This window comes from Abramis brama, assembly GCF_963993115.1.
Source record: "Abramis brama genome assembly, chromosome: 15".
In the NCBI taxonomy this organism is placed as follows: domain Eukaryota; kingdom Metazoa; phylum Chordata; class Actinopteri; order Cypriniformes; family Leuciscidae; genus Abramis; species Abramis brama.
Window position 1 is genome coordinate 22,492,503 of NC_139977.1, and position 19,800 is coordinate 22,512,302.

The 19,800-nt window shown below is 37.1% G+C and overlaps 1 protein-coding gene across 1 annotated transcript in view; it reads right to left on the reverse strand.

The window, feature by feature from the left end:
- LOC311096897 (transmembrane protein 132D) overlaps positions 1–15,124 on the reverse strand; it is a 30,167-nt gene extending 15,043 nt beyond the window's left edge. The window contains exons 1-4 of the mRNA XM_084136312.1: positions 14,768–15,124; positions 10,683–11,556; positions 3,354–3,500; positions 681–855 (exon numbers count right to left, since the gene is read on the reverse strand). Of these exons, the coding sequence (XP_083992438.1) occupies positions 681–855; positions 3,354–3,500; positions 10,683–11,556; positions 14,768–14,810 (1,239 nt within the window). The 5' untranslated portion in view covers positions 14,811–15,124. The remainder of the gene's footprint in view (positions 1–680; positions 856–3,353; positions 3,501–10,682; positions 11,557–14,767) is intronic.
- Between the last annotated feature and the right edge of the window lie 4,676 nt (positions 15,125–19,800).

The window sequence follows — 19,800 nt, forward strand, 5'->3', positions numbered from 1 at the left end:
CTTTGGGAATTATGTGCATGTCCTCATAAAACGAATGTCAGTTTCGTTAGGGTATATTCTGCAGTAGTTTGACCAACTGTAGGGGTGATGATAGGAAGAGATCAAAGGGTGAAAGAAGTGGCACTGCGCCTCTGGACAATTAACACACGTATACACTCACAAAAACACACAGACAGAACAAAGACACATAAATAATTTATAAGGGCTGTCATTGTAGCTTTATCGTCAAAGGATTTTACACAAAGCATGACAAATACTTGTCACACCAATGTGATTTCATGTCCACGTTTCACCGACATCCTTACAAAATGTTGACCTCACAAAACAATAGAAAAGGGATTAGATCACCCAAAAATGACAATTCTCTCACTTATTCACCCTCATGTCATTCCAAGTTTTGTTCTTCACAATTGTAAAATAACTTTACATAGATCTTTCCAAACAATGATAGTTTGTATAAAAAAAATATATTTGTATTTATTTATAAATATATATTTCTATTTATGTTTTCTCTGTATAACAGAAAATTTAATTCCCAGATAACTCCAGGTTTTCTATAACTGTGGGGGGATCCTGCACTATAAACTGTCATTGTATAGAGAGATCATGCAATAATTTCTAAAAAGGTTCCATGTATTAATAACACAAGTTGATCGAAGGTAAAAACAAACATTCCCAACCGTGATCAGAGGTGCTATTCCCACATAGTCTCTCTGAATAGTGTAAATCCTCATGGTCCCTTCATCCCGTATCATGTTTCCAGGCAGCTCCAGTCGCCACGTGATCATCTGGCTCTCTAACTGGTCACTTTGCTCCTCCGTCTCAAAGTCAAGTTGCAAGACCTCCAGCAGACCTCTGTAAATAAAACATCAGAACACAGTCAGTTCCCAGTCTCTGCAACAATTGGCTTAAATTCGCTTCCTGGGACAACAGAGACATATTGAGTCAAAGAGGATGGTGTGGAATCTTAATAATGAAAGCACAATCAGTTATCAGGAGAGATGGAGCATCTCATCCACTTCAGTAGCATTAAAACACTCAGCATTCTAATGAGAGTATCAGTAGGTTCATCGCAGGAGCATGATTCAGCTCACAACAGGTCTTTCAGCTGGAATTTGCTTTGATAAAGTGCTTTTATATAACTAACAGAAAGGCAAAAATCAAACGTTTGTACAACTTATAGTTCATGCATTTCTATATGGCATGCAGTAACTCTCACAGTAAAGGAAATTTTTAAAGCATCATAAAGGGGTAAACAGCTTTTCCTCAGAGTGGACACATCCTTAAAGATTTGATTCAAAACTCCCCATACCTTTATATTATTGTCTTAAATGAAATATATATATAGACCATGTTTGAGTCATCAGGGGTGAAAGGTCAAGTGCATGAGACATGTCCCATCATAATTATGCTGTATTAAGCGTTTTCTGACGCAGTGGAATCCTCTCCATTCGGCTCTTCACTAGTTAATGTGGAGACCTCTGTTCTAATCTTGCAGATCGTGCTGGTCTTTAAGCTGGTCAAACATACTGATGCACCAAATATGATTAAAGTAAAGTGGGTCGTAAATGTAAAACGTGGAAATAAGGGCTCCGGAGAAAGTAGTCAGGAGATACCGCTTGCTGAAGGGCAGCTGGTGACAACGCCATGTTGTAAAGGGTTTGATCTATTATAGTTTCAAAACAGTGTAAAATACGATATAATCAACATAATATAATCACATGATTCAGTGAACGATTGAAATAGATTTAGCTCAGGAGATTTTGATTCTGTAGTAATTTCCTGTTAAAACGAGAAGGTGAGGCAGGATTGTGCAATACTGATACATATAAGCGCAAGATGAGTAATCAATCATTTTAGTCCATTATTGTTCCAAATTTTGGGGTCAGTAACTTTTTAAAAATAAATGGGTTTTTTTTTCAGCAAGGATGCATTAAAATTATCAAAAGTGACAGTAAAGACATTTATAATGTTATAAACGATTTCTAGTACAAATAAATGCTGTTACCCAAAATATTAAGCAACACAATTGTTTTCAACATTGATAATAAGAAGCAGTGTTTGTTGAGCACCAAATCAGCATATCAGAATGATTTCTGAGGGATCATGTGACACTAAAGTTGTTTTAAATTGTAATAATGTTTCAAAATATTTCAGATTTTACTCTATTTTTGACCAAATTAATGCAGCCTTGTTGAGCATGAGAGACTTCTTTCAAAAACATTGTAAATAATCTCATCGACCCCAAACTTTTGAACAGTGCTTCAAAATCTGCAACAAGATTATTTTGCCAACTTAATGCAGTACATTAGATGACTTCAAAGTTAACATACATTGAATAAAACTCCAATTTAAATTGAATGGGGTCTTTAAAAATAATAAAATTAACTAATAAATCAAGTATTTATAAGAGTGATATCCCTTTTGATTCCTGTAAATCTGAAACCATCTATGATAAATGTCAGGGTGGACGGAGAACTTCAATATTGACAAAAAAAAATTCTTAGTGTGCAGTCTGTTACAAGATGCTAGCTATAGAACTAGTACATACATATACAGTATGCTGCTATAGTATAGTACATGATACACACTATAATCTGCAATAATAATGACAACCCATTGCCATGGACACCGAACAAGAATCAGTGAGACCAAGAGAAATACGACACCCAGATGGAGGCTCTTATTAACAAGATGCTCACAGTTTTCAAGACTCATTTGAATTGGATCCAAAAACACTCAGAACTCTTTATATGAAATCCAAGCCAATCGCTCACCTGCTTAGATACACAGAGGTAATATGAACTCAAAGCTCATTCTTCTTAATAACAGTGGAGGAGTTATGCGTTTTCTGTGGATACCAGCAGCTGAGGTGATGAAAAGATATCACATTTTTATGAAGTTATTTTCAGTCGCTTTCCACATGAATACCTACGTTACAGAATTGATGCGTGACATTAATCATGAAATCGCAATGTGGCGAGTTTTCCTCTGAAGCTAAGTGTCTGTACAGGTTAAACGCAGTTAAACTGCACCTTTTTAACCAGAAAGAGAAGGTTTTTAATTTTCATTCAAAATACCATCCTGCGAAAGGCGAACAGGTTGCCCGAACATCTGTTAGTACCTGAACAATGAGGGGGGAAAGAAATTAGAAGAGTGGGGTTTTTTGTCAAAAACTAATTTTGCAATCTGTCACTTAACTCTCACAGTTTCAGAGGAAACAGACCCCATCTGGCAATGTGCAAGGGCAGAAAAAGCTTTTTAGCGATGAAATGCCTTTGAAATGTGAGCTAGCGAGAGTCTGCGGCTGAGTGGTTTCTAAGAAAGACGAGGGTGATGCAGCGAGGGCTTGCCTTTTGCTAGCAAATGTGCGTTTCTTCTGGCAGGACACAGAGATGGTTTGGGTGTCACTTCCTCTCCCAGGTTCCAGAGTGATGTCCCACAGGTGTGCGTCGCTGGGTCTGGCTGTGCTGAATGACATGCCTTTTCTGGATGTGGCTCTGTGAGAAAGGACACACAAACACACGGATGACATCAATGGAAAGGTCTCAGACGCCCACAGTCTGCTTAATGAACGCCTGAAGCATATTGCACACAAAAATTAAAACAGCTGGCTGAAATAGTCAGTTGCAATCTTACTGGCTGGTGCTATACAACTTGCATTAGGCAAAAACTAGGAAATGAAATTGTGTTTACAATTACACAGGTACAGTTACACCACCATTCAAGTTTAAGGTCAGTAAGAAGAATCTTTTTTTTAATAAAAAATACAGTCATATTTATTAAAATGTTTGGGGTTGATACGATTTTTTTATGTTTTTAAAATAACTCTCTTCCGCTCAACAAGGCTGCATTTATTTGGTCAAAAATACAGTAAAAACAGTAATATTGTGAAACATTATTACAATTTTAAATACCTGTTTTACATGTTAATTTATTTAAAATGGAATTCATTCATGTGATGCAAAGCTGAATTTTCAGCATCATAACTCCAGTATTCAGTGTCAAATGATCCTTTAGAAATCATTCTAATATGCTGATTTAATGCTCAAGAAATATTTCTTATTATCATCAATGTTGAAAACAGTTGTGCTGCTTAATATTTCAATACTCAATACTTAAAACTGTGATATTTTTTTCTGGAGTCTTCTTTGAACAGATTTGATGAAAACACCATTTATTTGAAATAAAAAGTATTTTCTAACCTTATACAGTAGCAATCAAAATTGTTCAACCCCCCAGAGACTGTAACAATTTTACAAATGTAAGCTTTTTTTAAAGATACCATTTTTTTTTTAAATTGCATCTATAACAGTTTAGTGGCAAATTAAAAGTAATTGAGATATATATGTCATCATTATTCAACCCCTATTCAAAGCTGCTGTTTTGAAGTCAATTATTTCTATGGTATGAAACACAATTAAGCCTTTGGAAACTCTATAACAAAACTGAAGTAGCTTGTGCTGTTACACATACATACATTTAGCCCATGCATGTGCTTAAGCTGAGTAGCAAATATGGCCAAGTCAAAAGAGCTCTCACAAAAGCTATGTTTTATTACATTAGAAAGTCTATGGCAAAAATAAGATTTCCAAAAACACTAAAAGTTCCTAGAGACACAACTGGCAGCCTTATTCACAAGTTTAAAATTTGTTGAACCAGAAAACCTTTGTGGGTGTTGAAGAAAAAACACAATATCATTAAGGGGAATAAAATGTTTGATCAGAGCAACTGAGAAAAACCCTCAATTTACTGCCAAAGATTTGCAAGATGGTCTGATGAAAGGAGGAAAAAAACATTTCAATGCAGAGTATAAGAAGAACACTAGACAAGCATGGCCTTCATGTTGGGACGTCTTGCCGAAGGCCACTCTGGACCAAGAAGAACATAAAAGGCCAAATTGAATATGCTAAAATTCATTTGGATATAGCCTACCTATGGAGTTTTGGAATAATGTTTTATGGAGTGATGTGACCAAACTGGAACTTTTTGGACCCATGGATCAGCAGTATGTCTGATGCAAAAAAAGGCAAAGCTTATGAGCAGAAGAACACCATCTCCATGGTCAAACATGGAGGTGGTCCCATCTTGATATGGGATGCTTTGCTGTTGCAGGTAGTGGAAATCTTGACTGTATGAAAGACATCATGAATTCTTTGAAGTATCAAGCCATTTTGGCAAAGATGGCGATGCCTTCGGTGCAGAGACTGAAGCTTGATGATCAATGGACTTTCCTGCAGGACAGCCATCCCAAAGTATACATCCAAATCTATTTAAGCTTGGTTCAGGGATCAGTCGTAGAATTTTCTTAAGTGGCCTGTACAGTCTTGATGGAATTTGAAGAAAGCAGTGGTAACGTGAAAACCAGAGATTATCAGTGATCTGGAAGCCTTTTCAAGCGAGGAATGGGACAAGATTGCAGTAGAGAGGTGACAGAAGCTTCTAAGCACTTACAGGCAGCGTTTATTGGAGGTTATAAAGGATAAAAGAATCTGCACTTTCTGCACAACTCTTGAGGATTCAATTTGCAAAAAATTTCCAGATTAGCAAAATTTTGAAGATTTGAAGCACAATTTATCAAATAATCTCAACATCCACGAGCAGACCTGTATATTTGGCTTTGTTTTTTAAAGGATATTTATCAAAAAAATCTGAATTTATTACTTCTGGATAAGATGCTGTACAAACTCGACCAGGGGCCAGTTGCATAAATATAGCCACTAAGTTAAGACTAGAAATTAGTTAGACCTAATCAGTCTTACTTTTCAGATTCAAATTAGGCCAATCCACCTTTTTATGTACCTAAAAAAAAAGAAAGAAAAAAAAGGCTGACCTGCGCATTGAAAGGTTGAGGTGGAAAACTTTCACCTCTCTGATGGACAGAAAATCAACACATCTCAAGCCAATCTGCACTGACATCCCTTTCCATTCAACCTGACTCATGGCCACATTTATATAAAAAATAAATAAACAAACAACATGTACAAACACGTTAATGGTTGTCGAAGGAGATATAAATCCTGTTCGTAAGACCTGATAACCACGGGTTGAGGTCAGCCGGCATGGCTCTCAATTCCGTTTCACTTGCCAGTTATAAATCTTGGCTCAATCTCTGTTGCAGAAAGCGCGATTGCACATTTAACAATGTTGTATTCATCAAGGGTGTAGAGCGAGTTTGCCGCTCTAGAGAATTTAATCTCTCTCTCTCCTTTGGCTTGGGCCAACACAACCACATGTCCACCATTCAGTTTAAAGACAGAGCCAAATGCTTCTTTTCTCCTCTGTTTTTTTCCCTGTATCTCTCGGCTTTAGCCACCAGCCAGACAGTTCGTCGGTCCCTCCTCTCCACTGATGGGACTTAGAGACCGTGGAATCTTGCCACGTGAGAATCTCCCAGACATGTGCTGGAGTCAGGCATCTCGGGAAGTGGGGCCATAGAGGAAACAGGTCACGGTGGGAGAAGTAGAATGAGAGCGGCTGACAGCGTCGTGACACACTGCATTATCTTTCCTCAACCCCTCATCTATTTCTTTTCTTTCCGTTTCACTCCACACACTTCAATTCTGCCTCAAAAACAACAGACTCTCATGCAGCGGATATGATTCATTAGCAATGTGCACAATGAGCCTGTGCAATTATTGACACATGCAGATGTGCATTTAAATGATTATTTGGTAAGACTTTACAATAAGGTTCCTTAGTTAACATGAACTAAGAATGAACAATACTTCTTCAGCATTTATTAATCTTAGTTAATATTAATTTCAACATTTACTAATACATTATTCAAATCAGAAGTTGTATTTGTTAACATTAGCTAATGCACTGTGAACTAACTTGAACAAACAATGAACAGCTGTATTTTTATTAACTAATATTTACAAAGATTAATAAATACTATAACAAATGTATTGCTCATTGTTAGTTCATGTTAGTTAATACATTAACTAATGTTAACTAATGAACCTTATTGTAAAGTGTTACTGATACTTGATATCACTGCTGATATCAGTTCACGTCGCATGTAAATCTCTAGGATGGGGCCAGTCTATCAACCCCTGGGACTTAAGGGAGAGGGATCAGAGTCTGTCTTGACCCATTTTGTATTGTCATCATCTTCAGGGTAGGCATGCAATTTTTAGAGACAGATGACGCCCTCGGTTGGATAATCCAAACATTTTTAATTCCAGGGAAATGAAGAGAAACAATGAAAGCTTGAGAGGAAAATAAGAGTAAGTGGGAAAAAAGAAACTGCAATACAGAGAGAGAGAAAAAGAAAGAAAGAAAGAAAGAGAGAGAGAGAGAGAGAGAGAGAGAGAGAGAGAGAGAGAGAGAGAGAGAGAGAGAGAGAGAGAGAGAGAGAGAGAGAGAGGGAGGGAGGGAGAGAGGGAGGGAGGGAGGGAGGGAGGGAGGGAGGGAGGGAGGGAGAGAGAGAGGGAGGGAGGGAGGGAGGGAGGGAGAGAGAGAGAGAGAGAGAGAGAGAGAGAGAGAGAGAGAGAGAGAGAGAGAAACACTGTATGCATGAGTGACAAAAGAATTCAGTCAAATCTATAATGAGGATCTTGATGGAATAAATCTCTGACACAAAATCAAAGACAGACGAATATTGATGTGGAGCTGCATGGTGCTGCCTGCAGGATAAAATACAGAATAGAACAGAATAGAATAGAACAGAATAGAATAGAATAGAATAGAATAGAATAGAATAGAATAGAATAGAATAGAATAGAATAGAATAGAATAGAATAGAATAGAATAGAATAGGTAATATTATATGTGAAATGCAATGCTTAACAGATTCATAGAATGGCAGATTTTGTTGTCTATTCAAATATATGAATGAAACATTTATCTACAGTACATACATGTACATTAATGATCTGTTAAACAGTAGAATAGAATCACTTCATATTAATTAATAAGAAATATTAATTCAGTATAATACAAATATTAACTAATGCATAACAGATTAATAGTTTGTTAAAATATATTTATAAATAATATTTTGATTACATTTACCTAATAATTATAATGAGCAATATTTTTATAAAAAATATTAATGCATATTTTTAATGCAAAAATTAAAAACAAAACATTTATAAAATGTAATTTAATGAGCAGACAACAGAATAGAAATAGAACGATTTCATAATAACATTCATTATTAGGTAATATTTTATAATACATATTAGGCTACATAATGCTTGGGTCAATAGTTTGTCTATTGAAATATATGGTAGAAACAAAACATTTCTATATAGATATATATATGAATAATACGTTAAGCAGAACAGAAAAATAACCACTTCATTGCATTCATTAATCAATAATTCTATTTTAAAAAATATTTTATTTATAGATTAATGATTTGTTGCAGAATATACTAAAATAGAATATAATAGTTTTGATAGAACAAACACTGTTCTAATAATAATAAATAACTGTGTGTATCCTATATTCTGTGTGGTGTAAAATAATTGTAAATAAAAGTTATTTTCACATGTTTTTTTGGGGGGGGTTTTGTATTAGAAATCCTGTTTGTTGAGCTGCACAGGACAAGGCACTCCATAACTTGTGATGTCTGATGGAAGTTTTAGCTAGACTATGTAGTCCTGATAGCCTCCAGTTGAAATAACTTTCTGGTAAAAAGATAGAAAATCTCTGAAGGGTTAAAGACTTCACTAATTTTCAATCAGCGTGTGGATTATCTATCATAACCTCAGGGGTCTGGACTCAATCTTGGAGAGAGTAGTGAAGTGGGGCAGAGATTTTTCCCTGGATAAAATCAATCTCTTCGGGATTCCAGCCTTTACCTCACTTTACTGCTAACACTGAAAGCGAATGTCCATTTGAGCCAGGGCCGGGGGCAAAGTAAACCCTATCAGAACCGAGCGAAGAGCCGCAAGGATATTGGGGGCTCAGGTGGTATATGGGGCTCAGCTGCCGATCAAATGTATATCTCAGAAGTAGGATTTCTCAACTACCCAAAATAACCAGCACAATTCAAAGGGAGATTTCACACTAGAACTTTTGGCCAGAGTTTGGATGATGTGAATGCTGTTTTCCGAACTCGAGTGAACACCCACGAACTGTTCCCAAGTCCGCATCAAAAAGGTTCATGTGAACTCCGGCACAGTTCACTGTTGATGTGAACCTCTATTGATGACGTCTGATTCAATAAAATTGTGTTTGTGTGCGTCTCACTCATTTTCCTGAAAAGCGTGACTGACGCACTGCAAGCAGAGAGAATGTATATGTGCTCGCCTTTAGCAGAAATGGACTCCCGCGTTCTTTAGAATATTTGCAGTCCATTCGTGGCAGATAGACGCAAGTGCCATTATGTGCTGACGATTTGAAAACAAAGCCAAAGGTTCAAAAACCAAAATATAAATGTGAGGTGAGCAATGCTATGCATTTTGCCGCCTTCTACTGCATTGTCATTACCATGCAACAGAGGTAAAGAGCTGCTGCTTTGATCATGCAAACACACCATGTTCAGTTCGGATCCAAATAACATAATATGAACACAATCCAGTGGGGGCAGGGGGAGGGGGAGCAATCGAACTCGAGTTCAGACCAGGCAATTGAACCAAGTGTGAAAGCACCCCAAGTATCAAATCAGTCTAACCATATTGTCTAAAGAAAATCTAAATTCAACTACTCTATTTGCACTAGTGCCTTACAATATGGGTCAGAATACAATTTACCTCATTAGTTCTTGAGGAAAATGCTTCCCCACAGTTTAATTTGCCTTCAAAACAAATGCAAACAAACTTCTAAGAAAAAGAAAAATACCTTTGGTCAAGAAAAACTGCCTGTAAAAGCAATTTCACTCATTTATTTGTTCTTTCTCCATTGATGTGGGGTTAGACTTAGGAAAATTTGATTGCAGTGTGTTTTGGTACGATAGAGCTCTCGCTGTGATATGTTCACTTCTGCCCAAAGGACTCAAGTAGTTATTAGGTATTTGTTTTCTTGCTCCATTAAGTTGATGCATTATTTATGGGGAGAGAAGCCACACAAACAATGCAATGTTAAGAAATGAATGCAGCCAAATAATTTCCCCATTATTTTGCCATTTATGGAAGAGTGCCTTTGAAACTCCTCCAGTTGGAAAAGTGAATTGAGCCGGCACAAGGTTATTACATTTGGGTAATCTGTATACTGAGTGGGACCGTTACATTCTGCCGGCTATAAACTGGCATGACTGTAGTGTTGCATACTTGTTAAATTCGAGCTAAGCGTCTTGGGCGTTTGACACATCTGTTGGCACTGTGCCACACTTCTATTCCAAATGGGACATCTCAATCCCCAATGCAACTCCTCTTCATCTGACCCAAAGTCTCTTCCAGGAAAACAGTTGACATTTGTTGTGCCTTCTGAGAAAACCATATAATCCTGAACAGAGTAAATCCAATTTCTTCACATTGCATTGTGTGTACAGATTTGTGGCAGAATTCCAGATAGCAGCAGTGAAATGATTATAGCCTGAAAGTCAGGTTAAATCTACCAGACATTTGTTTTTGCTATATTTTGTATATATAATCTTCTTTACTTTAAAATGCATGCACCCATTCTCATTAGAGGGATAGATCAACAAACAACCAACAAGAAGGCGAGTAAATGATTTTTAGGTGACTATCCCTTTAAATAAATTGGCAGATAAGATGAAATAAACCTACCTGAGTATGAAATGTTCAACCGGTGATGTACTTGATAGGAATACGTAGAAAGTGGCGGTGTCTGTGGTCTTCAGTGGTTTCGAGGACGTCTGGATGATTACGGCTCCTCCGAGACGCAAGCGCATAAACGCGGGGTTTCCTGGAGGTGATCGCAGGAGGTTTACAGTCCCAATCCTCTTCATGGAGGCTCCATAGATCTGCCGTCCCAAGTCACCATGCTGTGGACCCCTTCTTATTTTGCTCTCTTGCGGGACACACTGTCCACTGGGACTGGGTCTAATCTGATAGTAAAGTTCAGCAACATTTCCTCTTTGATCACCTCTCTGCTCCCAGCTCGACCTGCCACCTCCAGGGTTGAACCACGCTGGCTCAGGCTTCAGGTGCACCAAGCAGAAGCCACCATCTGCTGAGATGGAGCAGCTGTCCTTGACCTCCCTGGATTCCCAGAAGGCGTATGCTGTAACACAAACGTACCCTACTTCATTCTGCCCTGGGACGTTTTGGATCGGCCCCTCACTTATATCATCCCTATTTCCGGTCGCATAAAACAACACATACAAGGCAGGTGTAGATGACCGTACTTGACGGGCCAGTATAAACGGTCGGATCCTGGGGCCAGTGTGGATCATATGCAGTGGTATAGACTGCTCCAAAGACATGGGACCATAGCTGACATTGATTGCCGGCTGGCCATTCAGTCCAGTGAGGATGAAAGGTTGCCTTTGTGCCTGCAAGCTGGAGTTGTCCATTACATCCTGACTTGTCTCTCTGAGAAGAAGATAGTCTGCATTGATGATTTGATAGTTCACACTTGGAAGAACAGCGAGAGGGGACAGTGAACTTGGGTCATCTGACAATTCCACAACCTTCATTCCTTGAGGACACAATGAATCAAATTAGATTAGCATGGCAGAAATACATACTTATGAAGAATGAATGGTATTTATTAATGGTAAATGTTGTACACATCACATGACCCTACTGGCCTCTAGAGTGCGTATTCAAATAAGTGGTTTTAAACTGGTTTTGTTTAAGAGACCTGATTAGACATCAAGTGACGCCAACACCAATACCATAATTGTTTATCATACAACGTGAATTGCAATGTTTTTTTGCCAATAATTCTCTGCACAAAAACATTTTGGTTGGCACAAATCATGTTTATCTCCATTGCGTTTGAGGCCATACCTTATACATTTCATAGTTTTCTTCATGGTTTTAGAGGATGACGGCAAATCACACAACCTGTCAATGTTGGCATGGGCCTAATTTAGATGAAAAAATACTCATTTGAGTTAAAGCATATCTATTTTGCTATCCTTATTTTGTATGATTATTTTATTATTTGCATTTCTTCCTATCTGCAACTCTATCAAAACAGATCTGAAATGCATTTTTGAATTCACCGGTTGTGAATGACTGTTCTATAGGAATCTGTACTCTTAAAATCTTTCATTCAAAAACACTGTAAAAGCAAGGTTACTTTCACGTAATATTATGCTTGGTAAATATGCTATCAAAATGTTTTTTTATGTTTCTAGACAGCTATACCTCAGTGATCTTGCAATTGCTACATTGCAGAGTTGTATTTCGAAGAAGGTCATTTGCTATATGGCATTCCTCCCTCATTCAAATTCAGAGTAAAAAAAAAAAATATATATATATATATATATACACAATGATTGGTCTAAACCTGTCAGCAAAAACCTATCATTCTGTTGCTGTTTGAATGTGCTCCCCAATGTGCTAGTCTATAATCTTTTCAGAAAACATTTCCATAGACGTCAAGCCCACAAAATGTTTTTTGTTACTTCAATAGCAATACTTCAATAGCAAAAAACACAACATTTGCCCTCTTGGAGATGATTTGGAATAAAGCAACGCAGGGGGAGGCAAAAATAGTCAACATCACTCTGATCAGGTGTACTGTGTGTCCAGACAAGCAGCTTGTCAAATCACTCATCTTGCTTATGCTTTAACCTTTACCTTTTGACAGGCAGAAGGGGCTACACTGCCTTCTGATTGCTAAAGTGCAGCATTGAAAAGCTGAAGGTTGATCTTGACATGCTGTGCGTTTTTGGAAGAGTTTGTCAAATGCTGGTCTTTGTGTCATACGCAAATTTGATTGCTATTCTTAAAAGAAAATCTTTTTAGTGGAGCAACAACAAACCACAACAATTTGAGAAAACCTTGATTATATTTGTATGCATTTAAATATATTCTGCTGAAATAATGCACATATTGTGTTTCCATTATATAGGGTATCCGACTAGAGGCTAGTGTTTACTACGCTAACACTTAATCTGAGAAAAAGGCTTCAGGGTTTTTTGATCAAATTTTTGATTGATTTGATTTTTCACACTCTGTTTTCTCTTAATCTGAGCATAGCAGAGTCAAACCCATCTGTCACTGCACATATCGTGTCAGAGACCTGATTTTGTAGTATAGCCATTACTGTTTTACGCTCTAAAAGCTAGAAGAGACGGTATGCTATATATATATATATATATATATATAGTAATATAATAAACTAGAAAATATTTTATCGAAATAAAGTGCTAAATAAAAGTGACAAAAATGACTAATGGCTGACAAAGGGGTAACCAGAGATTGTGAAAAAAAATGTGCACTTGTATAAAAGCTCCCATGCATAACTCCCAGGATGACACTTGAAGGTTGTCAACTTCCAATTAAAAAAAGAACATATGTGACCCTGGACCACAAAACCAGTCACAAGGGTACATTTTTTGAAATTGAGATTTATACATCATCTGAAAGGTGAACAAATACGCTTTCCGTTGATGTATAGGATAGGACAATATTTGGCCGAGATACACCTATTTGAAAATCTGGAATCTGAGGGTGCAACAAAACCTAAACATTGAGAAAAATGCCTCTAAAGTTGTCCATTTATGTTTGCGATTGTGCTGTATTCACTCACAAAAATAAATGTTTTATATATTTACAGTAGGAAATTTACAAAATATCTTCATGGAACATGATCTTTACTTAATATCCTAATGATTTTTGGCAGATCACTGGGATGAAAAAATACAGTATGAATTTATAGATAACCAACCCCTCACTTCTGTCAGTAGTCAAATCTACCTTCATTTATGTTTTAGGTAACTATCACAAATCTAACTGACAATAAAGTTCAGTAAATAAATAAATAACCTACTGGTAAATTTCTTGTTTCAGCATTAATCCATGTGATAAATCATCCTACTGGCATCCAATTAACTGACTTGTATAGAAAAAAATAGGTGTCAAATAAACAATATATTTGAATCTCAGACTAGGAATCTCATGTGCGAAAGTGGTGTTTCAAAGTAGGTTAATGGCTGAGCCCAAGGGGGGAAAAGGACTAGTGTCAGTGCAGTGTCTAAGAACATTAGGCCAAACATGACTGAGTTTGCACAGCTCAAACTAGGACTGAGCCTCTGCACTGATGACAAGCCTATTTGTCAGACTCTCTCATTTTTGCTGCTTTTGGCATTACTAAAAACTCAACAGCATATCATTTTCAAATTAGGAGCTTTCCAAGTAGGGGTTTATTCAATGTAAATCAAGACAATTGAAGAAAAATTCCCTACTCTCAGTTTCACTATTAAAAACCAGGACGCAGACTTCAAAACAACTGTGATAAAGTCTGAATTCCACTATAAAATAATCCACTTAAAGTAATAACTAAGCAGCTATATTTGCATTATGCAGTTAATTATATAAGCAAATTGTAATTAAATCCATATTTACTTCTTATGCAAAGTAATATTTATAGCCATGAAGCTTAAGTAACATTTATATTAATGTGCTCAGCTGATGCTTGCTGAAGTGCACTTACAAAAAGTTACCTCCAATAAAGTTCAAAATTCAGGCTGCAATTAAAATATGCAAATAACTGATATTAATGCAAACTTATTCAGAGGTCTTTCATACTCTCACAGATTCTGAAATCATCCATGATAAATTAGAAAACATGGCTATCTGTGGCCGAACTCTACCTGGATAGTCTGATACAGGATAGTATATGAAATTATGTAGAAATGTCCAGCAGCAAGAAATGACGATGTGAAAGGTCTTACCTTCTGCACAGGATAGGCACAACGCTAGAACCATCACCAACATTGTGCTCGTCTGCACAAATCAGTCCAAACTGGAGCTTAAATGACTTAAAAAGCCTAATAATAATAATAATAATAACAGTAAAAAATAAAAGTAGAAAAATGCACATGTAAGGTTTAAAACTATTTCCAAAATCAAGGAAAGAAAGTGACCATGGTGCCCTCACATGACATGGAAAGTAAAAACAGTTGTCACGGTAGACAAGGCTAAAACTGGATCACTGATGAGTTTGAAATAAATAAATAAAAACGTGTAAAAGTTCAAGATTTGCGCTGTACCGATTCACGTGCTGCTGTTTCTGGACCTCACGTTCATCTGAGTCTGAACGATTAGATGTCACGAGCGTAATCCCCCGCAAATGAAATAGGCTACATGTGGCTTTATGGTGTCTCAATCTCGCCTGTCAATGCTCTCTTCACTGTCATGTGTGGACGAACAATCAGCAAAATCCTACTTAAAAGATGATGTTTAAACGAGCGACAGACCATTTAAATCATTTTACAGCCTAAGCAATGTTTACTTATTGTTAGGAATAAGCTACATGAATATAAATAGGTGTTGCATGGTAATATAGGCTACTGTTGCGCGTAAGTGATCCAAGAGTGAAGTGTGGGGTATAAGATTAAAAATATGTAAATATTTAATAAATTAAACTTTGTGTCCGGATGGTTGTTCAAAACGTACTTGCAGTTGTATTGTGCAGCTCACACACAAACACTTCAGTCTCTTCAGATGAGTGTTGTGGTGTAGCGCGCAAGCGGCCCCTGTTGACGGTCAAAGTAGTCGTAAGCTAAACAAATGTGTCTGGATTGGAACCTATTTTTTACAGTCTATGATTGGAACACACTTCAGCTATGCAGTACGCACAGGAAAACTGGACAGGCCAGCGCAGCGTCAGTAAAATAAAAGTAAAAGTTTGCTTAAAGTGGTTCATTAAAATAAATAAGTGTTACTTGTACTTTTGCAAATTGTGGACTGCCCGAGGCTAATTCGTGTAGGCCTAGTGGAGAGGAGACACATAGCCTACCTTAAATTGTAACATTTCCAATGTTGGTGCCAGGAAAGAAATACAGTTCGCGGGCATTTTGTTACACGAAGTTGTCACAATGGAACAGTATTGAATAGCCCAGCCTTGCCAATGTGTCTAAAACATTTTTTGTTATGACTCCCATGGTTACTGCGACCTTTTTATTATGTCAAAGAGTATAGAAGTACCTATACTCTTTGATTATGTTTGACGACGAGGATGTATTTAGGCTATTTTAAATATAATCGACGATTTTTCTTTTTTAAACATCCTAGTTCGACTAGCGACACTCACTGAACTTCAGCCAGTTGAGAAATAATAAGACAAAATCATTTAAATACTGAAAAGTCATACTTTGTTATATTTGTTATATATAGACTAGTGTTTATATTTAGCTTTTATTTTCATGAAAATTGAAACATTTGAGGGTGAATCTGGGAAACAATTGGGCTAATTAAACAGCAAAAATTAATGAGATAAATCAATGGAGATAAAAATTAAAAATTACACTACAAATATTGTCATTAATACATTTTTGAACATTTAAAATTCATACACGTGACAGCAACCTGACATTTATATATATAAATCTTATATATAATTTTATAAGAGTTTGAGGTTTTTGAAAACATTATAGGCCTACAAAACCACTGTGCTGAGTAATTGGATGTTTGACTCAAATGCTTAGTCACTGATGTATAGCCCTTGAAACAACTTATCCGTGTGACAACTATTTCTCATACAGCTTTAGTCACATATTGAAATACCTTCGGTAGAAGTCAATGCATCATTATGACATTTTAGGTTATATATTCCCCAAGAGGTATTTGTTAGCTTTTCACTTTATATTCAGAGTCAGTGTGAATGAATAAACTCCCTGTGATTTCTGACTAAAGAAGATCTCACTAAAGGGAACGTCATCAATCTCCTGTCAGTCAGAACACACAGTATAACCTGTACCTTTGCTGCTTTGTAGTGCTTGATGGCGTCTTTCACCAGTACGAAGCACGATTTTATGTCCTGCCTTTTGATAAGTGCCACAAATTCATCTGCAAGGACACAGAGTACCATCCGTTAATGCAAAGAATAAATCAAAAGGCAGCCCATGCCAAATACTGTGTGAGAGGCTCGATTTAAAAGTTACCACTTTGTGCAAAGGTACAAAGTTATGCAATGGATATTATGCATTTATCTTGTGAATTTCAACATGCAGCTGCATTTCATCTGGATTTGAATCAATTCAGTACTAGTAGATCCCTCCAGTTGTGATGCCTTTGCTGGAATGCTTTTGAAAATGAATTTTCCCCCATGGCCCAGTTTACATTCTGTTATCATATCAGCCCCATCTGCTCAGATGTCCAGATGTTAGCAGTGTGAGACAGACCACAGCCGTGATACTCAAAGGTGAACAACAGCTTAGTAGCAATAATATAAAATGGTGGTCAGTAAACTGACCCGCCAGTGAGTTTGACCCATTTTGATGACCTATTCCATTAAGATTTTTGTGTATGTGAACAAACCACATCAGCTGCACTACAATTTACTTGAGCTTTTTATCTTGATGAGGATCGTGTGATGATAGGTTGCCACAGTAACACAGAATGACAGTAAACCTACTTAGAAAATGAAATATACCACAATGGCCACATGTATATCAATCTTACCAACCCCATGACCGACTCCATGTCGCTAAATGATTATACACCACCCTTCACACATAAATCACATTCCGAGATGTCACCGCCAATATGCTGTAAGAAAACTTGCTTTTTTTTTATTTAATTTTTTATGCGCTATACAGACAAGAGCAGAATTTGGTAAAACCGCTGCTCAAGCCTCTTTAAGAAAAATTTGAGAAGTTGTATATTTCAATGCTATGCTAAAAAATCACCCAAGTTTGAGGGAATAGTCATAAAACAACAAATGTGTCACTTTTGGCAAACGGCGTCCGTCAATCGGAGCAGTGGGAACTGTCCTTTGGAAAAGTATGGAGTTTGGGAGCCTCAGTCAAAGCCTTTGTGACGTTGATCTATGGATAAAGTTGAGCAGAGGCGCTCTCGCTCAGTGTGAGTTGAATTTCTATGCAGGTGATGAATGAATGCGCTCTGCAGTGCATGTCGTGGATGTATATCACTCTGCTCCATACAGGATGGAGAGATAAGTTACTGCTAACCTGCAATGTCGTTCTACACCTTCCCTCAGGAAGGGGTCGTGAGCTCGGCTTGCTTCCATTACACAGACACAAATTTGCTGAAAGTTATTCTAGTTTTATAAAAGGTCAGCCCTGCAAATTCCCGATCAGATCTTAGGTGGCATGAGGCAGGCGTTTTCCTTCCGAGTAGAGCTGTAGAGGACATTAATTGCGAACAAAGCCTCAAGCACTGCTTCAGTGTACTTCAGTGTACAGTGTAGTCTCAGCACGGGCACTGTGGTTCATTTAAGGAGACTCTCCCGTCACAGACGACTCAGTCAAAACATATTCATGAAAAATGTGCGCCATTGTGTCCAACCCTGACCTATCCAATGAGTTACCTGCATTGAACACACCTCTGTCATTCAGGGGTCAGTTAGACAATGCTCTCTGAAAAGAAGCTGCTTTACAGCCTCTGAAATATTCACGAAAAAGCAGCAGGAAGATGAATGGGCGCCTGTGTCCCAGCTCAGGGCCCTTGTTAAAAGAAGGCGTTGATCGAGAGGTCAAAGCCGGAGAGAATTTTAAACATCCATTGGCCCAGGGCCCCCCGGGATCATTACAGCTCACTCCTGAAAGGAAGGAGAGCCGAGCCAAGAGCAAGAGAAGCCTAGCGCGGTGATATACGAGCATAATCATTTCTCGCTCTCCTCCTTTTTTTCTCTAGGCAGGGCTGGCCCTCACTTCATCCTCTTGAATTTCGGTACAGCATATTCCACTGAAACCTCTGCAGCAGGCTCAAGCACTTTCTTTTCCTCTCAGCAGTCTTTTTAAAGGGATAGTTCAACTCAGAGTTCTCTCATTACTTTTTCACCCTTATGCTGTTTCCAAACCTCAAAGTGGTTATTTTTTTCCCCATGGAACACAAAAGTAGTAATGTAAAAACGTCCATATAACAAAAGTTCAATTCACCCAAAATAAAATAGCTCCATAAAAGTAGTGGGGGAAAGTATAAGTCCGAATTTTAGCCGTTATTCATAATCTTGCCGTCCCCTGAGGGTCAGCTATTACACAATTCACAATTTAAAAATGATGCTTCTTATTTGGTTACTTCACATGCAAGATTCAATGTGTTTTGTCATCAACGCAGCATTTTTCTAATATGGACATAGATAAACTAAATAGTGTGGTAAATGTTTATGATGTTATTTTTTTAAGATTATTTATATTATTTTAATCTAAATTTAATAAAATTTAAAATTTTGGTCTCACAAAGTTATTGTTAGATTTCAGAAGACAATGAATCATATTTGACAAATCATATAGGGTACAACGGGGCTAAAGGCGCACCGGGGTAAAAGGCACATTTGATTTGATTTTCCTCTAAACCGCTATATGGCACAAAAACTTGCCGCAGCACTTTCCAAAACATTCTCAACTGGGGTAAAAGGCTAAAGGCTGTTGGGGCTAAAGGCACAATAATTAACATGATAATAAATACATTTATAATGACCATCATATTTAAACATATTTAACATAAAATATATTTTATTGTTAATTCATTACATTCGTATAAAATTATTTTCAATGCTTTAAGGATCTACTTTTTTTTTAAAAATCTGTATTTTCTAAAATGAACATATTTTAATGACAGTATATTTATTGAACAAAATGTAATTATTTTATTTATCAAAATGAACAGAAAAGAGTACAAACTTTGCTAAAGTTATTGTTTTGAACAAATATTATCTTAGTATTAAAAACATATTATTTTAGCTAAAGTATTTATATCAATACTGTGTGCCTTTTGCCCCATGCTGGTGATCCTTACCCCA